This window comes from Cajanus cajan, chromosome 3 (assembly GCF_000230855.2).
Source record: "Cajanus cajan strain Asha chromosome 3, NIPB_CcT2T_4, whole genome shotgun sequence".
NCBI lineage: Eukaryota > Viridiplantae > Streptophyta > Magnoliopsida > Fabales > Fabaceae > Cajanus > Cajanus cajan.
Window position 1 is genome coordinate 5,843,134 of NC_138519.1, and position 21,478 is coordinate 5,864,611.

The 21,478-nt window shown below is 33.4% G+C and overlaps 2 protein-coding genes across 7 annotated transcripts in view; one reads left to right on the forward strand and one right to left on the reverse strand.

Moving 5' to 3' along the window:
* Window positions 1-662: 662 nt before the first annotated feature.
* LOC109807138 (uncharacterized) lies at window positions 663-2,214 on the reverse strand. The gene is made up of 2 exons (XM_020369665.3): window positions 2,070-2,214; window positions 663-1,873 (listed from the first exon to the last, which is right to left on the reverse strand). Exon 2 carries the CDS (start codon window positions 1,866-1,868, stop codon window positions 963-965), a length of 906 nt encoding a protein of 301 aa, XP_020225254.1. The 5' UTR covers window positions 1,869-1,873; window positions 2,070-2,214; the 3' UTR covers window positions 663-962.
* Window positions 2,215-5,744: 3,530 nt separating this feature from the next.
* LOC109808288 (BEACH domain-containing protein C2) overlaps window positions 5,745-21,478 on the forward strand; it is a 46,836-nt gene continuing 31,102 nt past the window's right edge. For 2 of the 6 annotated variants that reach the window (XR_003805010.2, XR_003805009.2), the window contains exons 1-11: window positions 5,783-6,126; window positions 6,404-8,287; window positions 9,286-10,073; window positions 12,120-12,821; window positions 13,942-14,076; window positions 14,299-14,403; window positions 14,850-14,963; window positions 15,769-15,845; window positions 16,709-16,790; window positions 17,082-17,405; window positions 17,818-18,383. Coding sequence is in view for 3 of the 6 variants with exons in the window: in XM_083070273.1 (XP_082926399.1) it covers window positions 6,463-8,287; window positions 9,286-10,073; window positions 12,120-12,821; window positions 13,942-14,076; window positions 14,299-14,403; window positions 14,850-14,963; window positions 15,769-15,845; window positions 16,709-16,790; window positions 17,082-17,405; window positions 17,818-18,383 (4,718 nt within the window). In the remaining 3 variants the exon portion in view is untranslated. Of the gene's footprint in view, window positions 6,127-6,403; window positions 8,288-9,285; window positions 10,074-12,119; window positions 12,822-13,941; window positions 14,077-14,298; window positions 14,404-14,849; window positions 14,964-15,768; window positions 15,846-16,708; window positions 16,791-17,081; window positions 17,406-17,817; window positions 18,384-21,478 lie in introns of all 6 variants that reach the window. The other 4 variants (XR_014432104.1, XM_083070273.1, XM_029273421.2 and 1 more) reach the window with 4 other exon arrangements.

Here is a 21,478-nt window from a genome sequence, read left to right on the forward strand (position 1 = left end):
CACAAGTATAAATTAGTTTTTAGTTATGAATTTTAAAATTTTATGTGAATTATGCCCATAAGTCTAAAAATAATCACAAATCATTATGGATATAACCTTTAAAATAATCAAAGATTAACTCTCATAAATAACAAAGTGCGATTCAACTAACCCCAAGCGTGTGGTTTAGCGATAGGGGTTGATCAACGCTTAAGCAAGGTCAGGAGTTCGAATCCTGCCTTGTGTATGCAGCCGCGTTAAATCTTGGGGCCAGCTATCCCACTCTTTGAGGTATCTCCAACCTAGCAAGGAGATTAGTCACTGCTGTCGGCCCTGGATACTCCAGGGACGAACCAAAAAAAAAAAAGTGCGATTCAACTATAGTAACGTTTATGCATAACTTTTTTTTTTTTTTCCCATTGTTTAATCTGAACTCATTTATAACAGCTAAACGTACTCCTTAGAATCGGAGTTGTGCATTAAATCAAATGATATCAAATATGTAAATTATATATATATTAATTCTATTTCATATTATATATATATATATATATATTATTCCAATAATATTTAGTCTTTATAATTAAAATCTTAATTCCATTTCATTATATATATATAAATTATTCTTATAATTTTATAAATTTTATTTTTTAATTATTATAGTAATAGCTAGACGATAAAGATTAAAAGAAAATAAATAACATACATCATAACGAAAATGATTTTATTTTTACAATAAAAATTAAAAGATAAAGTTACTCAACTATAGGGAAGAAAGGTATATTTAAATCTATTAAAAATACAAAACAGATCAAATCCAAGAAACTAAAAGGGAAATCGTTTATCGTGGGGGCAAACACTATTCTGTCCAGCAATGTGCTATTGACCTTTACGTGACAAATCTGCTATGTTAATATTCTTTATGCTGTCCAGCAATCGTATATGATTGTTATGTTTGCTAGTCTTGCTTCCTGTTATATGCTTCACAAAGTGCTTCCAATAATTTGCTCTTGCACGTTTTTCTTTGGGGATTGAGATTCAACATCGAAGTTCGAGCCATCTTCTCCACGGCAATATTCCTCCATTCTCAGTGAAACGTACTCCACTTTTTCACCATATCTTCCAACCATAACCAAGTAGAAAGACAATGCGAAAAGGGTGACTCCAATCAACATCCAGCTGAATTGAATGTTCACCAAGGTGGTAGCACGATGAAGGGCCTCATCATCTTTGCATGTGACCAAGTATTCCTTAAGGTGCGTGACGCAACCTTTGGCTTGAAAACCAGGTGTCCAAAGCAGAAACCCCGTCATCATAAGCCACACACCTTGGAAGATAATGCTGACAGAACGAACAAACTTGACCAAGAAGCTCTTAGGGAAGCCAATTCCCATGAGGGTTGTGGCCAGAGAAACAAGGATCAGAAGTTGCAAGAAGAAGTGGTATTGGCTTTCTGGCCCCACGTGATCTCTAGTGTGAAAGCGGATGAGAAGAAACTGTTGTGCAAAAGCTACGGCTCCTAAGAAATGAGTTAACTCATGCTGAGCTTTGGAGCATTTTTTGTCAAGAACTAGGGCAAAGATAGCGTAGACCAAGAAAGACATGGCCATGGAGGAGTGTTCAAAGTTGTGGAGATGGTTGGAGGGAATGGTTCCATCGGGGTCAAAGGGTTGGTGATGAAGGGGAGAAATGAAGAGCTCCAAGGCAATGAACATTGTGCAACTTGCCATGATGAAGTGAAGCTCCAAGTATCTTGATATTGTGGTGGGGAACCATAGGGTTGATGTGTAGGACTTGGAACAAAGGGCATGGAGCTTGACGTGGTTGAAGAAGTGCCATAAACCTATCACAAAGAAACCAAACCCCAAAACTTGATGTCCTTCCAACATAACGCCTGTTACATTAAGCCAACACAAGAAAAAGAAACTTCTTGTTCACCAATGCAATGATAAGCAAATTCCAACACATTATAGCTATAGAGAAAAAGGAAATATGTATAGTAGTGTAGTGTGTGTATTATTTTATCGGTGGGAATTATAACGAGAGATAATAAAGTTCAAATTTAGAATGTCGAGCATACTACTCCAAACCTGAAATATGTGTATACTGTTCTTAAAAATCAAAACCAAATGATTAAGAAAGACTAACACTCAACTGATGTTGCAAAGGCGAAGCCAAATGAGACGATGTTTTATAGGGCTCTTGTTTTGCAACTTGATATTGTTTATTCAATGCAGATGAAGTTGGTTATGACGAGGATTAGAAGTGAAAGAGTTGGTATTTTATGCAAAAAAAGAAGAGTCCAGGGACAATTGAAAGTTGGGTTGTTAAACAGCTTTTCCATTAATATAATTATATCATAATATTTATATAATTTTACCATTCTGATGAATGTTGGGTTGTTCAAAAGTGCTTTTCCACATTAATATAATTCTTAAGGAATATTTCAGGCCAACACCCGTAGTATCATAATATTAACATAGCTGTATCAATCGGAAAGTTAGGTTGTTAAGCTGCTTTTCCATTAATATATTTGTTAAGGAAATTTCAGGCTTTGCACGTGTGGAATTTTATGTTAATATTGTATTAATATATAGGTCCAATATAAATTTCTTTAAGATGAAAAGTTTGCCTCTTTTCTGTATATTCTTTTTAGTTTTTTCTACTCTAAACATTACTGAGTATAGCAATGCTATAATTTGAATCATATATAATTAAATTATTTGGTATAAAGAGTGTCGAATAATATTACACTGTTAATTTCTTTTTTCTGTCAATTTATATAGGTAAAAAGTAACGGAATTTAGATTAAAATGATTTTTAACATTTTATACATAATTATTTCTTTTCTTTTCACGAGGCAATTTAATTATCATGGCTTTTTTAAAAAGATGATAAATGACTATTATTCCATGTCATAGCAAAACCTCACACATATATCCACGAAAGATTTCATTCTATAATTCAATTTCAACGATAAAATTACCAAATTAAAAAATTTTAATGTATAGATAAAATATATATAAATTTTGAAAATTATTTAATATTTTATTTTATTACTTTAAATTGATAGACAATCATAAAAATATTTTATATGTTAATTTGAGTTTATATAACGAAGTATTATATGATTTTTAAATTTATTAAAAATTTGTAAACTTAATTTATATATATTTTTTTTAATTTAATAGTAAGATCGTTGAAATTTAATACATATCATAAATTATTAAGTGAATTAACTTTACTAATATATATATATATATATATATATATATGAATTAAATGTAACTAACAAGATTTAAATGTAAAAACTCTACCACTAAACTCATGTTAATGGATCAAATGAGGCATATAATAAGGTTAAAGCTTAGGTAGAATCAATTATGCTCATGTCATCTATGACAATTAAATAACACTAACAAGATTTAAATATAAGATTTTATATATATTATTCTAACTCTACCCCTAAACTCGTGCTAATGGATCAAATGATGCATAGAATAAGATTAAGCTCGGGTAGAATCAATTATACTCATTTGTGACACAAATGAAGTCTTCCAATTAGTTCTCAGCTTTATTCTTCCTGAATTGTTTCACAACTTCTTCATATATATATATATATATATATATATATATATATATATAATATGAAGGTTCATATGATATCGACCGTTGTAACTTTTACTAAGTATTACACTTGTTAATAATTTTATATTAAATATGAATTTTATAAATCTAATCATTAGATTGAAACTTCTTTACTCTTAAATCATATATACAAAATTTTATATTAATCCAAGATGATTTGGTACTTCATTCTTATAAAATAAAATTGACATAATATATACATTTCAAAAAATAATAAAATATGAACACTTTGATTACTTTCAAGTTATTGTTTAATTTTAAAAAAATTTGATATAAATATATCAAGTGATATAAAATTATAATTCAATGGTTGGATTTACAAAATTCACATTTAATATAAAGTTATTGAACGGTGTAATATTTAATAAAAGTTATTAGTGTTGTTTGAACCCTTATATATGTGTATGTGTATGTATGTATATATAGAAATATTCATTTACTTCAGGAGTAAGTCTACTTACTTCGTTTACTATTGCTTATTACTATGTTCTGTTTTATTTATTTTATAATAAATTGAATAATTTATTTATAATTTCAATGAGGATGTATTTGAATTTTTAGGGTTTAGGGTTTAGAGTTTAGGATCTAGGGTTTGAATTTTTACGAGTTTAAATTGATATATCATTCTTAGGAATAGATGGATGTCACAATTGTAATTTTTTTTCCTTTATATTATTAATAGATTAATAAGTATTCATATATTCGCCGCTATATATACTATTAACGTAAATTATTCTCATGATTCCCATCTTTGCCAGCTAGACGGACATTAGATGGATGATCGAGCATTAATTCCTCTACATTTGGAAATGTTGTTTCGTTGATTTCGTATGTTATGCACTTGTGCTGAAACTGAATCTACCGGGAGTTAGGTTGCTAGGTAATACCATGTTTGACTAGCTGAATATGCTTGGAGTTTGGTTGCGAGGACGAAATTAATTAATCACGTTTTGTAGAAATAAATTGTAAGTTTTGGAGAGAGTGTGAATTGATGTGCTTGAGGTTGTACATTATGCAAGCCATGATCGAAGCAATCCTTGCCCAAAATCTGACTCAAAGTAAGGCTAGCTACTATAAAAAAAACATTTGCTATTAATTTTTATAAAATAAAAGATTACACATATTGACAAAGAAAAAAAAAACTAATGTATACTTTTCTCATTTTAAAAAAAAATCTTTTAAAATTATATTTGGATCTCACTTAACATTGTCCAAAATCTCGGAAATGAATTGCTTTTGTGATGACATCTAAATGATGCATTTCCGGTCCTTGAGGCTAATCATTTGCTGTGATCATGATCATCTGCAGTTTGTCTTCAACTGTATGCATCTCAACCAGTATTTAAATCTAACTTGAAAAGCGCAAAATATAGATTTTATACATAAATATGAATTAAATTTAGCAATAAACAATATTTAAGATTAAAATTTTTTTTATCACATTAAAAGTATAATTTTATTACATAAATAATATTAAGTCGAAACTTTATTACAATATTTAAGAATTTTTTCGGACAAAAAAAGAGTTACCAATAACAAATTATAAAAACTATTTACAAAACAAATAATTATCAATTAAAATGCATCAGACATATATTTTAAAGTAACAAAATTAAACGAGTAGTAGTAATTAGGGATGTTTCTTGATTCAAAATTTCAAATTTTATAATTTGAGTTTAATAAAAAAATGACTTTGAAGTCTGAACATTAAATACATAATTAATTTTTTTCAACTTAGTATGTGATATTAGTTTCTCTGGGAAGTGATGGCATGATTGATAGACTGCACGTTCATCATTTAATAGTATTTATCACGTCATTATTTAATAGTGTCTGTTACGTCATCTAAATGCCCACGTGATAGTCCTTTAAATAGCGCGACAAATATTATTGGGTGATGATGTAGCAGTTTATCAATTATGTTATTACTTAATAAAGTAAAATTAACCTCAAGTATTAAATTAAAAAAATTTTAACAAGAAATAATTTAAAAATGAACCTAATTAAAAGTAATGTAAACATATTTAAGCCTTAATTTTAACCCGGGATTAGCTGTGTGACGCGACCAAAGGAAAATTCACTGGAAGGCAAAACACAGCAAACAAAACGCGCCAGCAAGCAACCGTTGGTTTCTCACAATTTCATATTTGACCGGGCAACACCACTCACCACATAGTCATCACTTTGCTAAATCCCAATTTCACCCTCACTCTCGCGCTCAATTCGCCTTCTCTATCTCCTTCTCATTTCTGTTCGATCAAATCTCAACCTCACTTCACGCTCCATTCATCCATTCCAACCTTTCGTTTTTCCTTGCATCTCACGTCACCAAACAATGCCGATTTCGTAACCATCTCTGTCTGCATGCGCGTCTGTGTATTCTTTTCTTTGTAGAGCTCCGTGATATCTTTGCATGAACATGTCTCCGCGTTTGATGTGAATCCAACATCTCTGCTGCGTTGATCCGTTCTCGCAACGTGTGAGGCGATTCCAGATTCTGTGAGTTGATGATAAATAGCTCTGCAAAGTGTCGATCGAAGAATGTTTTTATGTGTTTGGTTTAGCTTTAGCCAGAGCTTCTCAGTGGTGTTATTGTTTGAAAATTTTGACCAAATTTGTAGTGATGTTGGTTTCTAATTTTGTAATTTGATGTTTTCATGTTTAACGTAGTTCATTCCTTAGCAAAGCGCTTGGCTTGCTATCGAATTCTGGTCACTTGATATTGGTTACTGATTTCGTTTTTAGCTGGAGAAGTTATTAATTTTGTTACTTGCAGGTGGATTGGAGTTTGCATTATTTGAATGAATATTTACTAGCTTCTTTGGTGGTAGTATAATGGAAGAAGAGGAAGAACTAAAAAAGACAAAAATATCTGATAATGGATTAGATAGTCGTGAAGTGATAGACAGGGGTGTGGAACAAGTTGTTGAGAGTTCTCAGAAAGGAAATGTTGACATTGAGGATGAACAATGTAAGTTTAAATATTCATCTGGGATGTACTCACCAGACTGTAATTCTTCCCCAGTTTCTGACAGGCAACATGATCATCTTTCTTATAGCCCTGGGTCAGAGGGGCATTTTAGTCATACAAACAAGGAGCATGCTCCATCGGTTAGTTTTGGTTCACCTGTATGTTCTCCACAGAAGCCTAGGGATAAAAACGCTGCGACAAATACGTCTGCAGAGTTATTGCACTTAGTTGATTCTGCTATCATGGGAAAACCTGAAGGTATGGAGAAACTGAAGAATATTGCAAGTGGTGTAGAAATTCTTGGGAATGGTGAAGAAATGGAGAGCGTGTCTTTCTTAATAGTAGATTCACTTCTTGCAACAATGGGTGGTGTTGAAAGTTTCGAAGAGGATGGTGATAATCCTCCTAGTGTAATGCTGAATTCTCGGGCAGCCATTGTGTCAGGTGAATTGATTCCTTGGCTTCCTTACATAGGTGATTCTGATGTTGTCATGTCACCAAGGACACGAATGGTGAGGGGACTACTTGCCATATTACGGGCATGCACTAGAAACAGAGCAATGTGCTCAATGGCTGGTCTGTTAGCAGTTCTGTTGAGAACAGCCGAAAAAATTTTCACTGTAGATGTTGGCTTAGACGGGCAAATAAGGTGGGATGGAACTCCTTTGTGCCGCTGCATACAATACTTGGCTGGGCATTCTCTTAGTGTTAGTGATCTTCATAGATGGTTTCAAGTCATTACAGGAACACTTACCACAATTTGGGCTTCACAATTGATGCTTACATTAGAAAAAGCTATAAACGAAAAGGAATCTAGTGGACCAGCTTGCACTTTTGAATTTGATGGGGAAAGTTCTGGTTTGCTTGGTCCAGGTGAGGGTCGCTGGCCATTTATCCATGGGTATGGATTTGCTACTTGGATCTACATTGAATCATTTGCTGATGCACTAAATACAGCTACCGTTGCTGCTGCAATTGCTGCCGCTGCATCTGCTAAATCAGGAAAGTCATCAGCTATGTCAGCTGCTGCAGCAGCTAGTGCACTTGCTGGTGAAGGTACAGCACACATGCCACGGTTATTTAGTTTTTTATCTGCTGATAATCAGGGTATAGAGGCTTATTTTCATGCTCAATTTTTGGTTGTTGAAATTGGTTGTGGAAAGGGAAAGAAATCTGCTTTACATTTTACTTATGCATTTAGACCACAGTGCTGGTACTTTGTTGGTCTTGAACATACAAGCAGGAACGGAATTCTTGGGAATGCAGAAAATGAAATTAGGTTATATGTAGATGGATCTTTACATGAAATTCGTCCTTTTGAGTTTCCTAGAATTTCCAAACCCCTTGCATTTTGCTGCATAGGAACTAACCCTCCTCCTACTATGGCTGGCTTGCAACGCCGTCGCCGTCAATGCCCTTTGTTTGCTGAGATGGGGCCTGTTTACATCTTCAAGGAACCCATTGGCCCAGAAAGGATGGCACGCTTGGCTTCTAGAGGAGGGGATGTAGTACCCTCTTTTGGTAATGCAGCAGGGCTACCATGGCTTGCAACAAATGCTCATGTGCAGAGCAACACAGAGGAAAGTGTTATTTTGGATGCAGAAATTGGAGATTTCATTCACCTACTCTACCATCCTAGATTGCTTAGTGGGCGTTTCTGTCCAGATGCTTCACCTTCTGGTGCTGCAGGTCAGATAATTTCTGGGTGTTGATTTTACGGTAATATATAAATTTTCTGCCATTGCCAAAGTATATGTTGATTTTTCCTGCCTTCATGCCTGATAAATAATCTAAGTTTTGTTTGTAGATTTATATGATCTAACTAGAATTTTTTTACAACAATTTAATAATCAAACAAAGTTAGGAATTTGCATTAAATTCAGTTATCAATGCACTGAAAGAAAATATGTTGCATGTTTGTTTTTAGTATAAAAAGTGGATGTTAACACTTCTAGAAAAACAGTTTCTTTGTGGAAGACAATATAATTATATATTTATGCAGAGAACAATGACCATGAAAATACAAAAGATTCTACAATGCAATATTAGCTGAATCAAGAAGTAAAATAGTGGGATTCTTTAATGTGTGACTTTTTCTTAGTTGGCCAGACATCAGATAACTGTCTTGTAAGGATTTGCGTCATGTGGGCTTCTTGGGCTTCTTGATTAATTGTATTCAGTTTCTTAATCCATTTATGTAGTTTAATCTTATGAACACACTATACATTAAGATAAGCTGTTAAAATTTTAAGAACTGTTTGTTTCTAGTGTCTTCCCTTCTTAATATTCTTAGTTTACACCAATTCCCATGGCAATGCTGGTTCTTTTCTTCTCGTCAGTTTTTAATTTTGACATCACTGATTATTTGTTTGATCGTAGATGATTTGATTGTAGGAAATACAACACCCCCAATAAAATAACCAAGACTTTTCTCACTAGATGGGCTTTGTCACATGAATTATTAAATGACAGCATAATGTTATGTCATAAATCATGTCTATAGACAAACTATTGGCCTCTAAAACCTTAGGAAATAATTATGTGAAAAATATTTTATTATTTAAAATCCAGATCCTTAACTTTATGATAATAATTACATGTATTAACTATCAGACCATGATAAAATTTCTTTTGTTCGTCAAGGCATGTAAAATGTGTTGCATTGCTGTTCCTTTATTATGATTCAGGATTGGTTCGACGCCCAGCTGAGGTTCTTGGGCAAGTTCATGTTGCTACACGAATTCGACCAGTGGATGCTTTGTGGGCATTGGCTTATGGTGGTCCATTATCTTTGCTTCCCTTAGCAATTAGCAATGTACATGAGGATACTCTAGAACCGAGGGAAGGGAATTTTTCTGTGTCTGTAGCCACTACATCTCTTGCTGGTCCAATACTTCGAATTATATCAACAGCTATTCAACATCCGAAGAACAATGAGGAGTTGGCTCGTTGCAAAGGGCCTGAGATTCTTTCAAAGATTTTGAATTATCTTCTTCAAACCCTGTCTTCACTTTGTGATGGAAAGAATGATGGTGTAGGTGATGAGGAACTTGTTGCTGCAGTTGTCTCACTTTGTCTATCTCAGAAAATCAACCATACGCTCAAGGTGCAGCTCTTCACTACACTCTTGCTGGATTTAAAAATCTGGAGTTTATGTAGTTATGGCATACAAAAGAAGCTTCTATCATCACTTGCCGACATGGTTTTCACTGAGTCGGTAGTGATGCGAGAGGCCAATGCAATTCAGATGCTTCTTGATGGCTGCAGAAAATGCTATTGGACTGTTCCTGAAAAAGATTCAGTAGATAATTTTTCTCTAACTGGATCAACAAGACCAATGGGTGAAGTCAATGCTTTGGTTGACGAGCTCTTGGTAGTAATTGAACTTCTAATAGTGGCAGCATCTCCTTCATTGGCCTCCGATGATGTCCGATGTTTACTAGGATTCATGGTTGACTGTCGACAACCTGGTCAGGTATGTAGTGAGATGGGATGATTTTATTCTCTCTCTGTTTTTACGGGATAATGGAAGAAGTTCTTAGGAAAGATGCTAACATGAAGCAAATAAATACAACATCATTTTAGAATGCACATTTCTTATAAAAGAATATTCTTATTAAGTTTCTGAAGTTTTAGATAACATCCTTTTTGAATGTGAAAACCCAAATTGATAGCATAAAAGACATGAGGAGTGCTAGCATCACTTTCTATCAAACTCTTACTTGCACACTATCATTAGTTAAAACTTAAGACTGGAAATGGGTTGAGCTGAGTTGAGCTTGGTTCAACTGGGTTTGACTTAACAATATTTGACTCAACTTTATAATATTTAGTTCTAATTAAAACTCGACTCAAGTTTGACGTGAACCTTTTTTTCCAACTTGAATTGGACTTGGTTCAAGCTCACGAACAGCTTGGTTCAGTTTGATAGTTCGAATCACATCAAACAAGAGTCAAATTTTTTGAATCCTATACATTTCAAAATTTCAAATTATTAATTATTAATTGATTTTAGATAAAATGATTGTTTAAATTTTTTTGGAAAGACAAAAATAGAACTTATTCTAATAACTTTGCTAGGCTACAAGGTATGATCACAAAAGAATATAATTACAACCAAAGTCTGCATTAATACAAACTACTTCACCTTGCATAAAATAATAGAAAACCGTGTGAGTTAATTTTAGAGGTTATGGAAGTAATAGAAATGCTAAAAGACTTTTGCATTTTCAATTTGTGTCTGTCTGGTATATACAGTTGGAAAGAAATGCTAGAAGTTTAATTATTCATTTGGTTTCTATACTTACTAAATTTTTATGTTTTGGTCTCTATACCTAGAAACTACCCGTTTTAGTCCGTATACAAGCATTTTGATTATGTGTTGGTCCCTGTTATTAAGTGTGAGTTAACTCCATTAACTAACATGGCCACAAAATAAAAATTGGTGGTGTAAATCTGCCACAAATTTTCTGGTTGTCGTTAAACTGACACAAATTTGTTGCTAAAATGTGAATATTTGTGGTGGTTTAACTATCGCTATTAAATTTGTGGCAGTTTTACAAAACAGAGTTAAGGAACACTTAATAGAAAGGACCAAAACATAATCAAAAGTGCTTGCACAGGGACTAAAACAGGTAGTTTCTAGGTATAGGGACCAAAATGTAAAATTGGTGCAAGTATAGGAACCAAATGAGTATTTAAATCAATGCAAGAAATTCACTGGTCAAGTGTTTCCTTTGGAGTTAATTTTGGATCCAGTAGTTCACAATGCTTCTTTGCTGTGTTCTTCTGAAGGTCCTTTTAGGTTGGTGTCTTTGGTACATCACAGATTGAGTGCAGTGCTACATGTTTGATGTTTTTAGTTTTCTTTTTCTGACTTTATTTCTTGGTTTACAGGTTTAGTTTTTGAGGATTTGTTATCCTCTTGTTTTTACATTTGCATCCCTCTTTTTTTTTCTTAATGAATTCTTTGCCTATCAATAAAAAATCCTTTTTCAAAAATAAGACTCCATTCAAGGAAATTATAAACTATCCTAATCTATGAATCTAACACATTAATTACAATGATTACAAAGGAGACGACAAGGTACTGTTATGTTCCTTTTAGCTAGAGCTTCTAACTTGTCCAATGCTTCACATTTTATGTGAGGGTGGACTCCAAAGTTGTGTTTGGGATATTTGACGCTTATGCTGTAATTGCCCCAAAATCTAAACCCTATTTTCTATATGGCATCACATGCTCTAAATCTAACTTTGTGAGCTATTAACTAGTAAAATACCCAAATTGTTGAATAACTAAATTAGCAGAAACTTTGGTCATTGATACTTAATATTCTGCTGTCTGACCAGAAGTAATCTACATCTTTTGCTTGTAATTATTACTAATCTCAATTTCAGCAGCTTATTTGGAAATTTGAACAATCTAAGATAAATTTATAATGTTTTGGTTTCATTTTTAAATTCTCTATCATTTATCTAAAATTTAAAGAAAAATTTACTCTGTATTTACTTCATTTTCCAGATTGCTAGGGTGTTGCATCTCTTCTACAGGTTGGTTGTGCAGCCTAATACGGCTAGAGCTCACTCATTTGCAAAAGCATTCCTAGCTTGTGGTGGGATAGAAACTCTTCTTGTTCTGATCCAAAGAGAAGCTAAAGATGGAGAAAGTGATGTCTTGGATTCGTTGTCAAAGAATCCTGAATTTCAAAAAAATGAAACTGATGGTATCAGTGAAATCATAGAAACATTTCAGGATGATGAAGGATCCAATGGGAAAAGTGAAGCCATCTTACAAGACAATGACTTTGGTTCTCAATCTGTTGACAGTGGCAGTAACATTGATCCTAGTTCTCCTGATGTTAATATTGAAAGGATGACATTTACCTCAGAAATTCCATCTGTCAAGAATTTGGGAGGCATAAGTTTATCCATCAGTGCTGACAGTGCTAGGAAGAATGTTTATAATGTTGATAAAAGTGATGGCATTGTTGTTGGGGTTGTAGGTCTCTTAGGTGCTTTAGTAGCTTCTGGGTATCTGAGGTTTGGTTCCCGTGCTGGTCCAGATACAACAAGGAACCTTTTGGGTGTTGGACTGCATGATGGAGGTGGTACTATGTTTGATGATAAGGTTTCTTTTCTTTTTTATGCCTTACAAAAGGCTTTCCAAGCAGCACCCAGTAGGCTAATGACAAACAATGTCTATCGAGCTTTATTGACTGCCTCGGTATGACATACTTTACATTTTCCCTACTCCTTAGTCCATGCCAATTGAAGCACACATATTAGTGGCAGTTAATCATATGCTATTATGAAAATGACAACTGATTTATTTATTTTTATATTTATTATTTTTTGAAAGTTTCTTATGCTAATGGGATTGCAATGCCCTTACTTAGAATAAGCGTACTTTTTTAGCCACTATAATATTATTATTATAGGTTCTTGTTCTTATTAAGTGTGTAGATATTTAAGGATGTGAACATGTGTATTTATTTTTTTAAATGAGCAAAAGTTATTATACTTCCAACTTAATTATGTATGATATAGTTCTTACATATATTGTTATACATTCATTCATATTATCCATATTATTTGTATTCTGTGGTTATGGATTGTGCGTACTTATCAGATGAAATGGGCAAGTTCACTCTTTCTTTCCCGTTTGATGTCCTTTTGGTATCATGCGCTTCTGTTTTTTATGTGACTAAATTATAGATATTTTCTCTGTCTCACCTTTAAATGGTTACGAAATTTATTTAATGTTCCACCTTGCCTTGTTCATATCAATTTTGAATCTCGGGCATTTGGATTATGTCATTTTATGCTGCTATAGTGATGTTCCTTCATGAAATGCCTTGGTATTCATTCCTATGTTCCACATAGCAACCAAAAATAACTAAAAATATTCTCAGAATGTATGGAATGGATTCCCCCATTATCCAATATTTGCATGATTTTGGCTTTTCAAATGCCTCATTCATTTTAATTACTTCCTCTGTGGTGATATTTTCAACGAAGCATTTCTATATTGAAATGCTTTATCTATGACATTTTTATATTCAAACGACATCTTGTTCTTTCATGCTTTATCTGCCACTTTTCTGATAGTTTTCATGCAATTTTCTTGACCATTTATATTATACACTGGTTAAGTTGTTTTTTCTCAGTATAGAGGAAGCTTATTAATTGAAAGGAGGTATTTCTCTAATATAAATGACGCAATTCCTCCTATAACAATAGCAGAGTAATACAGCGAATCCTGCAAACCCCTTTGAATATCTATTTGGGAAAGCTTATGTTTTCTCTTTCTATGTTTCTTTTGGTCTTCTTTCTTTTCATTTCAGATCAATGCTTCTTCAACAGAGAATGGGCTAAACTTGTATGATTCTGGCCATCGCTTTGAACATTTACAGCTTTTACTGGTGCTTTTGCATTCCCTTCCATTTGCCTCTAGGCCTCTACAGAGCAGAGCACTACAGGTATTAGCTATTTAGCTTATGAATGAAGTTCTGTTTTTTTGCAAGTATTGGCCATAAGTATATATTTTGTTAGAGTTAAGGAATGCAGTGCATGCATATAGAATGTTTGTTTTTGGAATTTAGTCAGATGAAGTAAGAATTCGTGTTAAGCATATATTTCCTACTGGAAAACTTGTTTTGTACCCCCCTAGTTTTGAGCTCCCTGTTTGTGTATGATTTCAGGACCTTCTATTTTTGGCTTGCAGTCATCCAGAAAATAAAGGCAAACTGAAAAATATGGAGGAATGGCCTGAATGGATTCTGGAGGTCCTAATATCAAACTACGAGGTAATAATTTATAAAATTCTTATCTTCCCCTTTCTTTGCTATCCTTCAAACATCGGAGAGAGAGGGGAAGAGGAAAAGGAACATCCAAGAGAGAGAGAGGAAGAGAGAAAAACTCTGATTTTATTGGTAGAGACCAAACTGCAGGAACTCTATTTATAGAGCTCAACCTATAGAGCAGACCAGTGACAGATGGCTTACATCTGTCAGTTAAAACTGAAATAATTATGACAAATAAATAACTAACAACTAGAAGTGCTACAACTACTGCACAACATGAAGCATAATGAGCTACAGTAGGCTTGTACGCTAATAGAACATGGGTGCAAAAGGGTATATTTCCAAATCAGTGTGCTTAGAAAATAACTAGACATAATTGTGTGTGTGTGAATACATGTAAACTTCTTCTGTAATATTATTTATGCTACATACATTCTTTGCTTTAACAGTTGGGTCCAAGCAAATCATCTGATTCGACGAGCCTTGGGGACATAGAGGACCTTATACATAAATTCCTTGTTATTATGCTAGAACATTCAATGCGCCAAAAGGATGGATGGAAGGTTGATGTTTATATGCATTATTAACTTCCTATTTTAGGTGATGCACTTCCATGATATGATGTCTACTGCCTGCTCATGCAGTATTTTGTTTTTTAATAATTTTTGCATTAGTTCTCTGTTTGTTTGGCTGGAGTTGTAATTGATGAATGTCAAAGTATTATATGAAGCTGAAGTTGAAATGAATTTTTCAAATATTTTTTGGTTCACTGGAATTTCAATGGGTTTTTGATGGAGCTGGATGGTAGCTAACCTGTCCTTCTGAGATAAGGTTGGTTATTGTTTTCATATGACATGTAGACACACAAAAGATCCTTTTCTTTTTATTTTTCTTCTTTCTTTTTAAAAAAAGGAAGTTGGTTCAATAGTAAAAAAAAATATACTACCAAGGGGTGGTGGTGTCATGATATCTTTATATCAAAGAAACCAAATAAAAATTAGAAGCTAAAGTGGCTGTAAAAAAAACGACAAAAACAGAGCTTTCTTATTTGATAATATTTCTTGAACCATGTGATTAAGAAAGTATTTTCAGAAATATATACTAAACCCTAGGGTGCAGTACATATATATGAATTAGAAAAATATAACTTTTAGATATTTGTTCATGTCTTACATATCTCATCACATAACTACGGTATTTTAATTTAACCTGGAATTTCATATGGAGTAACAATTGACTGTTGAAATGTTGTGGAATATTCTAGTCACCATGTAATATCTGTCTGCTGAAATTTCTATTTGTTTGCTTGCCTGATTTTAGGTTATATCAGGTTCGTTGATACTGGTTAGTGTTGTTCAATATGTGTAGGATATTGAAGCAACAATTCATTGTGCAGAATGGCTTTCTATTATAGGTGGATCTAGCACAGGAGAACAGAGAATTAGGTAAGTTTATATGTCCACTATGAGCTTATTAAATTTCCTTTTATATTTCTATTACTGTGCATTTAGCACCATGATGGTAGTCTGTTCCTTTTGTTACTTGATACCGTTTGACATTGTTTCTGAACTAAACATTATACTACATCCTATTATAAAACCATGCCCTGTGATCCTTGGAGCTATTACAAACATACAAAGCTTTTGCAACCCTCGGAAGTGACTGCATTTCTATATTCTGGGCCGAATTTTGGAAGCTATTAAATTATCCTATTTCATTGTTGCCAGTGAAACAAAAATTATATTCCGGGAAGAATTGGAATACAATATATAATTGCAACATATGTGCTAGGGTTGTGAAGGTAGTCTCAAGGTTAACTAAATTAAAGATATTCTGGACCTATGGAAAATTGAGTTTAAAACAAGTTTAAATCAGGTGTTGGTGAGTTCTAAAATTGAATAAAATATGAAGACACTCTCAGATCTCTGTTCCTCATTGATTGACAGGGAACCCAATGGGGAACAATTATGTCTGACAGACAGGCATGAATAATAGATGTTAGTGGCACTAATGGTAATGGATGAGCAGTTCTTTGAATAAGACTGCTCTACACTATTATTCAGCTGGCTTGTACTCCTTTATTTTCTTGTGTTTTTTCTCATAACTTTTTTCCTCATGGAATACATTGTCCTGATCCTAGTCTAGCTTTGTAGAAAAGATTATGAAGCATTTTAGGGAAATCTTTTACAGGCTCTTTCGATATTACTAGATTATTCCTTTGTCTTGATAAAAATTTAAAGGTGAAAATATACTGATTTTTTTTTTATCATGATTATGTGATCACTCTTCCATGGTTCATGCATTAAAGACGTGAAGAATCATTACCTATATTTAAGAGAAAACTCTTTGGTGGGTTGATGGACTTTGCTGCTAGAGAATTGCAGGTCCAGGTACATATTGTTTTCAATCATTATTGATTTTCCTTATATAAAGTTTCATTTATGCAATGTCATGATAATATTGTCTTTTTGCCTGTTGATGTTTCCCCCCATTGGTCATTTTTGGTTATTAACGTGTATGCTCATCTAGAAAATAAAATCTCTCCACTTATACCTAATCACACTTAAAAAAGTATGTATTTACAAGAATAAGTACAAGGCTTTATGTATTTCTTAACTTTTGTTGAAAATAGTGGAAGAAAAACAGTATTAATGTCTATATTCTGATTTTCTTTACTGCAGTCTCAAGTTATTGCTATGGCTGTTGCTGGTGTTGCAGCTGAGGGTTTGTCTCCAAATGCTGCCAAGGCAGAGGCTGAGAATGCTACTCACCTGTCTGTGGTTTTAGTGGAAAATTCCATTGTGATACTTATGCTTGTTGAGGATCATTTACGTTCACAGAGCAAGCAGTCCTCTTTACGTACTGCAGATGGCTCTCCATCTCCCCTCTCTCTCTTTTATCCAATGCGTAATAACTCAACATCATTGTCAACAAGTGCAGAATCAACAGAAGTTAGGGGTGACCGTACATCATCATCTAGCAACTCTGGGCGAATCTCTCTTGATGTATGCATACAATAATTTAAAAGTAGACATGAATGCATGCTATGTGTCATAAATGCTGTAATTTGCTCTCCAGTGCTGTTCTTGTCATTCCTCTAAAATTCATACAATGGTTACATGCCATCCTATTCTTCATAAGCCTTTTCTAAATAATATAATGATGATAGGTTGCTTATATAAGTTTAAATTTCATTTTTTATGATGCTTTTGTTTTTCTCCTTGAATATCCAACTTTTGGCCAGTCATTTGGATTGAGAAATTTCTTTTCCTCTTTGTTTCTTATTTCTCTAATTTTAGTTTATTTTCATTCCTGTTAATTTAATTTTGATAGCCCCCTCTTGCTCTCTCTCAGTCTCCCCCAGTATTGTATATGTTTGTTTCTATGTTGGTGAGACTTATGCTGTCAGGTTTTTAGGTCCTTTCTTCAATGGCTGATGCAAATGGTCAGATCTCTACTTCAATTATTGAAAGGCTTGCTGCAGCAGCTGCAGCTGATCCATATGAATCTGTTTCTGGTGCTTTTGTATCATATGGATCCTGTGCTAAGGATTTAGCTATTGGGTGGAAATATAGAAGCCGTTTGTGGTATGGTGTCGGCCTTCCACCAAATACAGCTTCATTTGGTGGTGGCGGGAGTGGATGGGAATTTTGGAAGTCTGTTTTGGAGAAAGATACCAATGGCTACTGGGTTGAACTTCCTTTGGTGAGGAAGTCTGTGGCAATGCTGCAAGCATTGTTGCTAGATGAGTCTGGGCATGGTGGTGGTCTTGGTATAGGTGGAGGGTCAGGTACTGGAATGGGAGCAATGTCTGCGTTGTACCAGCTTTTAGACAGTGATCAGCCATTCTTGTGCATGCTTCGGATGGTTCTTCTATCAATGAGGGAAGATGATGATGGGGAAGACCATATGCTGACAAAAACTGCAAGTATTGGCGGTGTGATGCCTGAAGGAAGGAAACTACACTCAACACTTTTGTGGAGGTAAAACAACCTCTGTGATCTGACTTATTTCCAGCCCTTTTTTAATCCTTGAATGATAAATTTTCCTCTGGAATTTATTTGATCATTACTTGGTAAAGTTCCACACAAGGTTGGCTACATTAACATTAGCTCGTTTTATGGTCACACACTACTTGAGATGTACTTTTATCATTTCTACTTGGTAACTTTATCTTTTTTTTTTTTTTTTTTTCTCTTTTTGTTTTTTTAATGTAGGTACTAAGTAAGAATAGAATTTCACTATTTTTTCATATTTCTTTTTTTTCCTCTTCTAAATAAAATTCACAAATTCTGTTGACTTCATGCAGAATTCCACACAAAGAGATGGATACAATTAGTTCAAACAGTAAAAAAAAATGAGTGACATAATTCACAGCTGAGTCTAAAGCATAGGACACAAAAAATAAACTTAAGGAAAAAAAACTAGTTAGTTATTTGTTTGTTATCTATTTTCATTTTCAATTGATATGTTTCATTAATAATTTGTATTTTAATTCCATTTCATAGTTTCAGTTTTTGTGTGAAGGAAATAAAAAAAAATTTCTTCTCAATACTTTGGAGGCGTTTGTTGGACACTACAATCACAGGAATATTATCATTAAGAAATTATTCCCAGGAATATTTAGAAATGTGTTTGGTAGGATTTTAACATTCCTAGGGATATTTTTTAAATTTTAATTAATTAAAGTAATTAAATAAAAAACAGGAGTTGAATAAATGAGTTAAAATATAACTTCCCACATTCCCATGGGAAAACAACTTTCCCATCCTCCACCATGAGAATAAAAATGGAGTAAACTATGTTGTAACTACTTTCTTGGGAATAAGTGGTATTTGAAAACTCCAAACAAATATGGGAATATGACATTCCCAAGTTCATATTTCCGGGAATGAGTTTCTAATCTGTGAATCAAACCCTCCCTTTGACAATAGAAAATAGAATGAAAGGTGATATATTTTGCAAGTATGAATGAAAACATACTATATGATGGAATCTGTCAAATCACCAGTGATGCTGAAGTTGGTTTACAACAAAAAGACTCTTAGATGGGGCATTACTGATTCACTATAAATATCATACAAGAAAAACAGAAAAAACCAAATACCACCGTAAATATCCTCTATTTTCTCGTTATCAACTTCTTTAACCATCTATTCTTAAGTCTTTGTGTATATTTTCTGAGTCTTGAATGTTTAAACTTAGACTGGTGAAAAAAAAGGCTGAGGTAAAAGTTCCCATTAGGGGTTTGGGTTTTGAGTAGTGTGTTCATTTTTCTAAGCTCCATCTTATTTCCATTGTCCAACATTTGGTTGTTGTCTTTGCCCATGTATTTTGTTACTACAGTTATGCAGTATTTTTGCTGCATTGCTTGTGCCTGTGCCCTTTGGTTTCATACCAATCGATATGGACATGATAATATGTAAAATTTCTATTCATGCAATTTTCTTATCTTCTGCTGTTGTTGAAATAATGGTTTGGAAATTTATATTCATAATTTTGAAACAAAACTGATGGTATTGTCAAATGGGTTATGTCAGAATCTGCAATAGAGTGATACATGAATAGATTTGGATAATTTTTTATTTTAAGTTAGCAGAGTAAAAATATATACTCTAATATAAGTATATTTTGTCTTGGATTAAAAAACAAGTTTATGAAGTCTATGAGGATAATCATAAAGAGGGAAACAGGATAAAAAATTCTCCTAATTTTAGGGACAATTGTGTTACCTTATCTTTATGGATCTTATCTTGTTACGAACACTTGGAAAAAAGAGACTTTTTTTTATTAAAGAATAGAAATGCTATTGCATCGCTATACAGAAAATGATCCTAACTAGGTTAGCACCACAATCTATATCAATCATCTGCAACATTTCAGAAAAAGAGGGGGGAGGGGGGTGCACATCAAAGCCACTCAAGAGAATCTATAGTGTGCCAAGTCACACCTATCATGATTGAAACTATGTATCGTACAAATAGGTATATAATCCCACCAATGGTATCTAATATTTCTAATACAAAAATTTGTTATACTATCAACACATGAATTTCCTTCTCTATACATGTGAGAGAATAGAAATCTGATCTTTCTAATAAACTCCAAAGTATTATGCCATCTGTTGCTCAAAGTCTAAGGTACCAAAGAGTGATCATAAAAACACTTGACTATGAGAAGTGAGTTTGTCTCAAGCTAGAAAGCATTCTATCCTTTAGCGGTTAATATATGTAGAGCATGTATAATGGCTAGTATTTCTGCTTCAAAAGCAGAATTAACATTCAAAGGTTTAGCAAAACATCCAACTAAATCTGCATTATAATCTCTGAATATAGCAGCACAAGAAGAAAGTTTTCCATGCTCTGCATATGCTTCATCAATATTTCCTTTAACCCAGCCCTTAGGAGGAGGAATCCAATCAACCTGTATGACTTTCTCTGGTTTCCTTGGTCTACAAGAAATAGAGAATGCTTTAAGAATTTTGAATTTGGATATTATAGATCACATATTACCTGTTGCAATAGAACCACAATTGTTTACAGCAAAGAGAATTCTATTTTTAATATGTTGGTAAGGGCAAAAAAGTACTTTCAAACTTCATTTGATTTCTGCTATTCCAGATTTCTGTGATGACATAGGTGATAGTAGCAAGAAGTACAGTGTTAGGAAGACCACTCCAAGTTTTATTTGATAATACAAAAATAATATTTGCAGCTGTGAAAGATTGATCAGTGATTACATCTAACCAGTTCCATAATTGGCCTGCAAATGGACAAAAGGAAAAACAAGTGATTTGCAGTTTCATAGGCATTGTAAAAATGTGAACAAAAACACCTAATTGAGCCTTTTCTTCTAAAATCATTGTGCAGAAAAACTGAGTTGTAATTCCTGCCGATAAAATGGAGATATTTTGGACAGATCAGTTACAGGCTCAGAAATAAAAACAAAGTCAGCCTTATATTTAACACGAATATTTTAAGAGCAATTTGAGATTGTTTAGAGGCTAGGCCTCTAATATTCCAAGAGACAAAGATGGAAAAAAGAGACTGAATACTATATTTTCTGATATTATCTTACA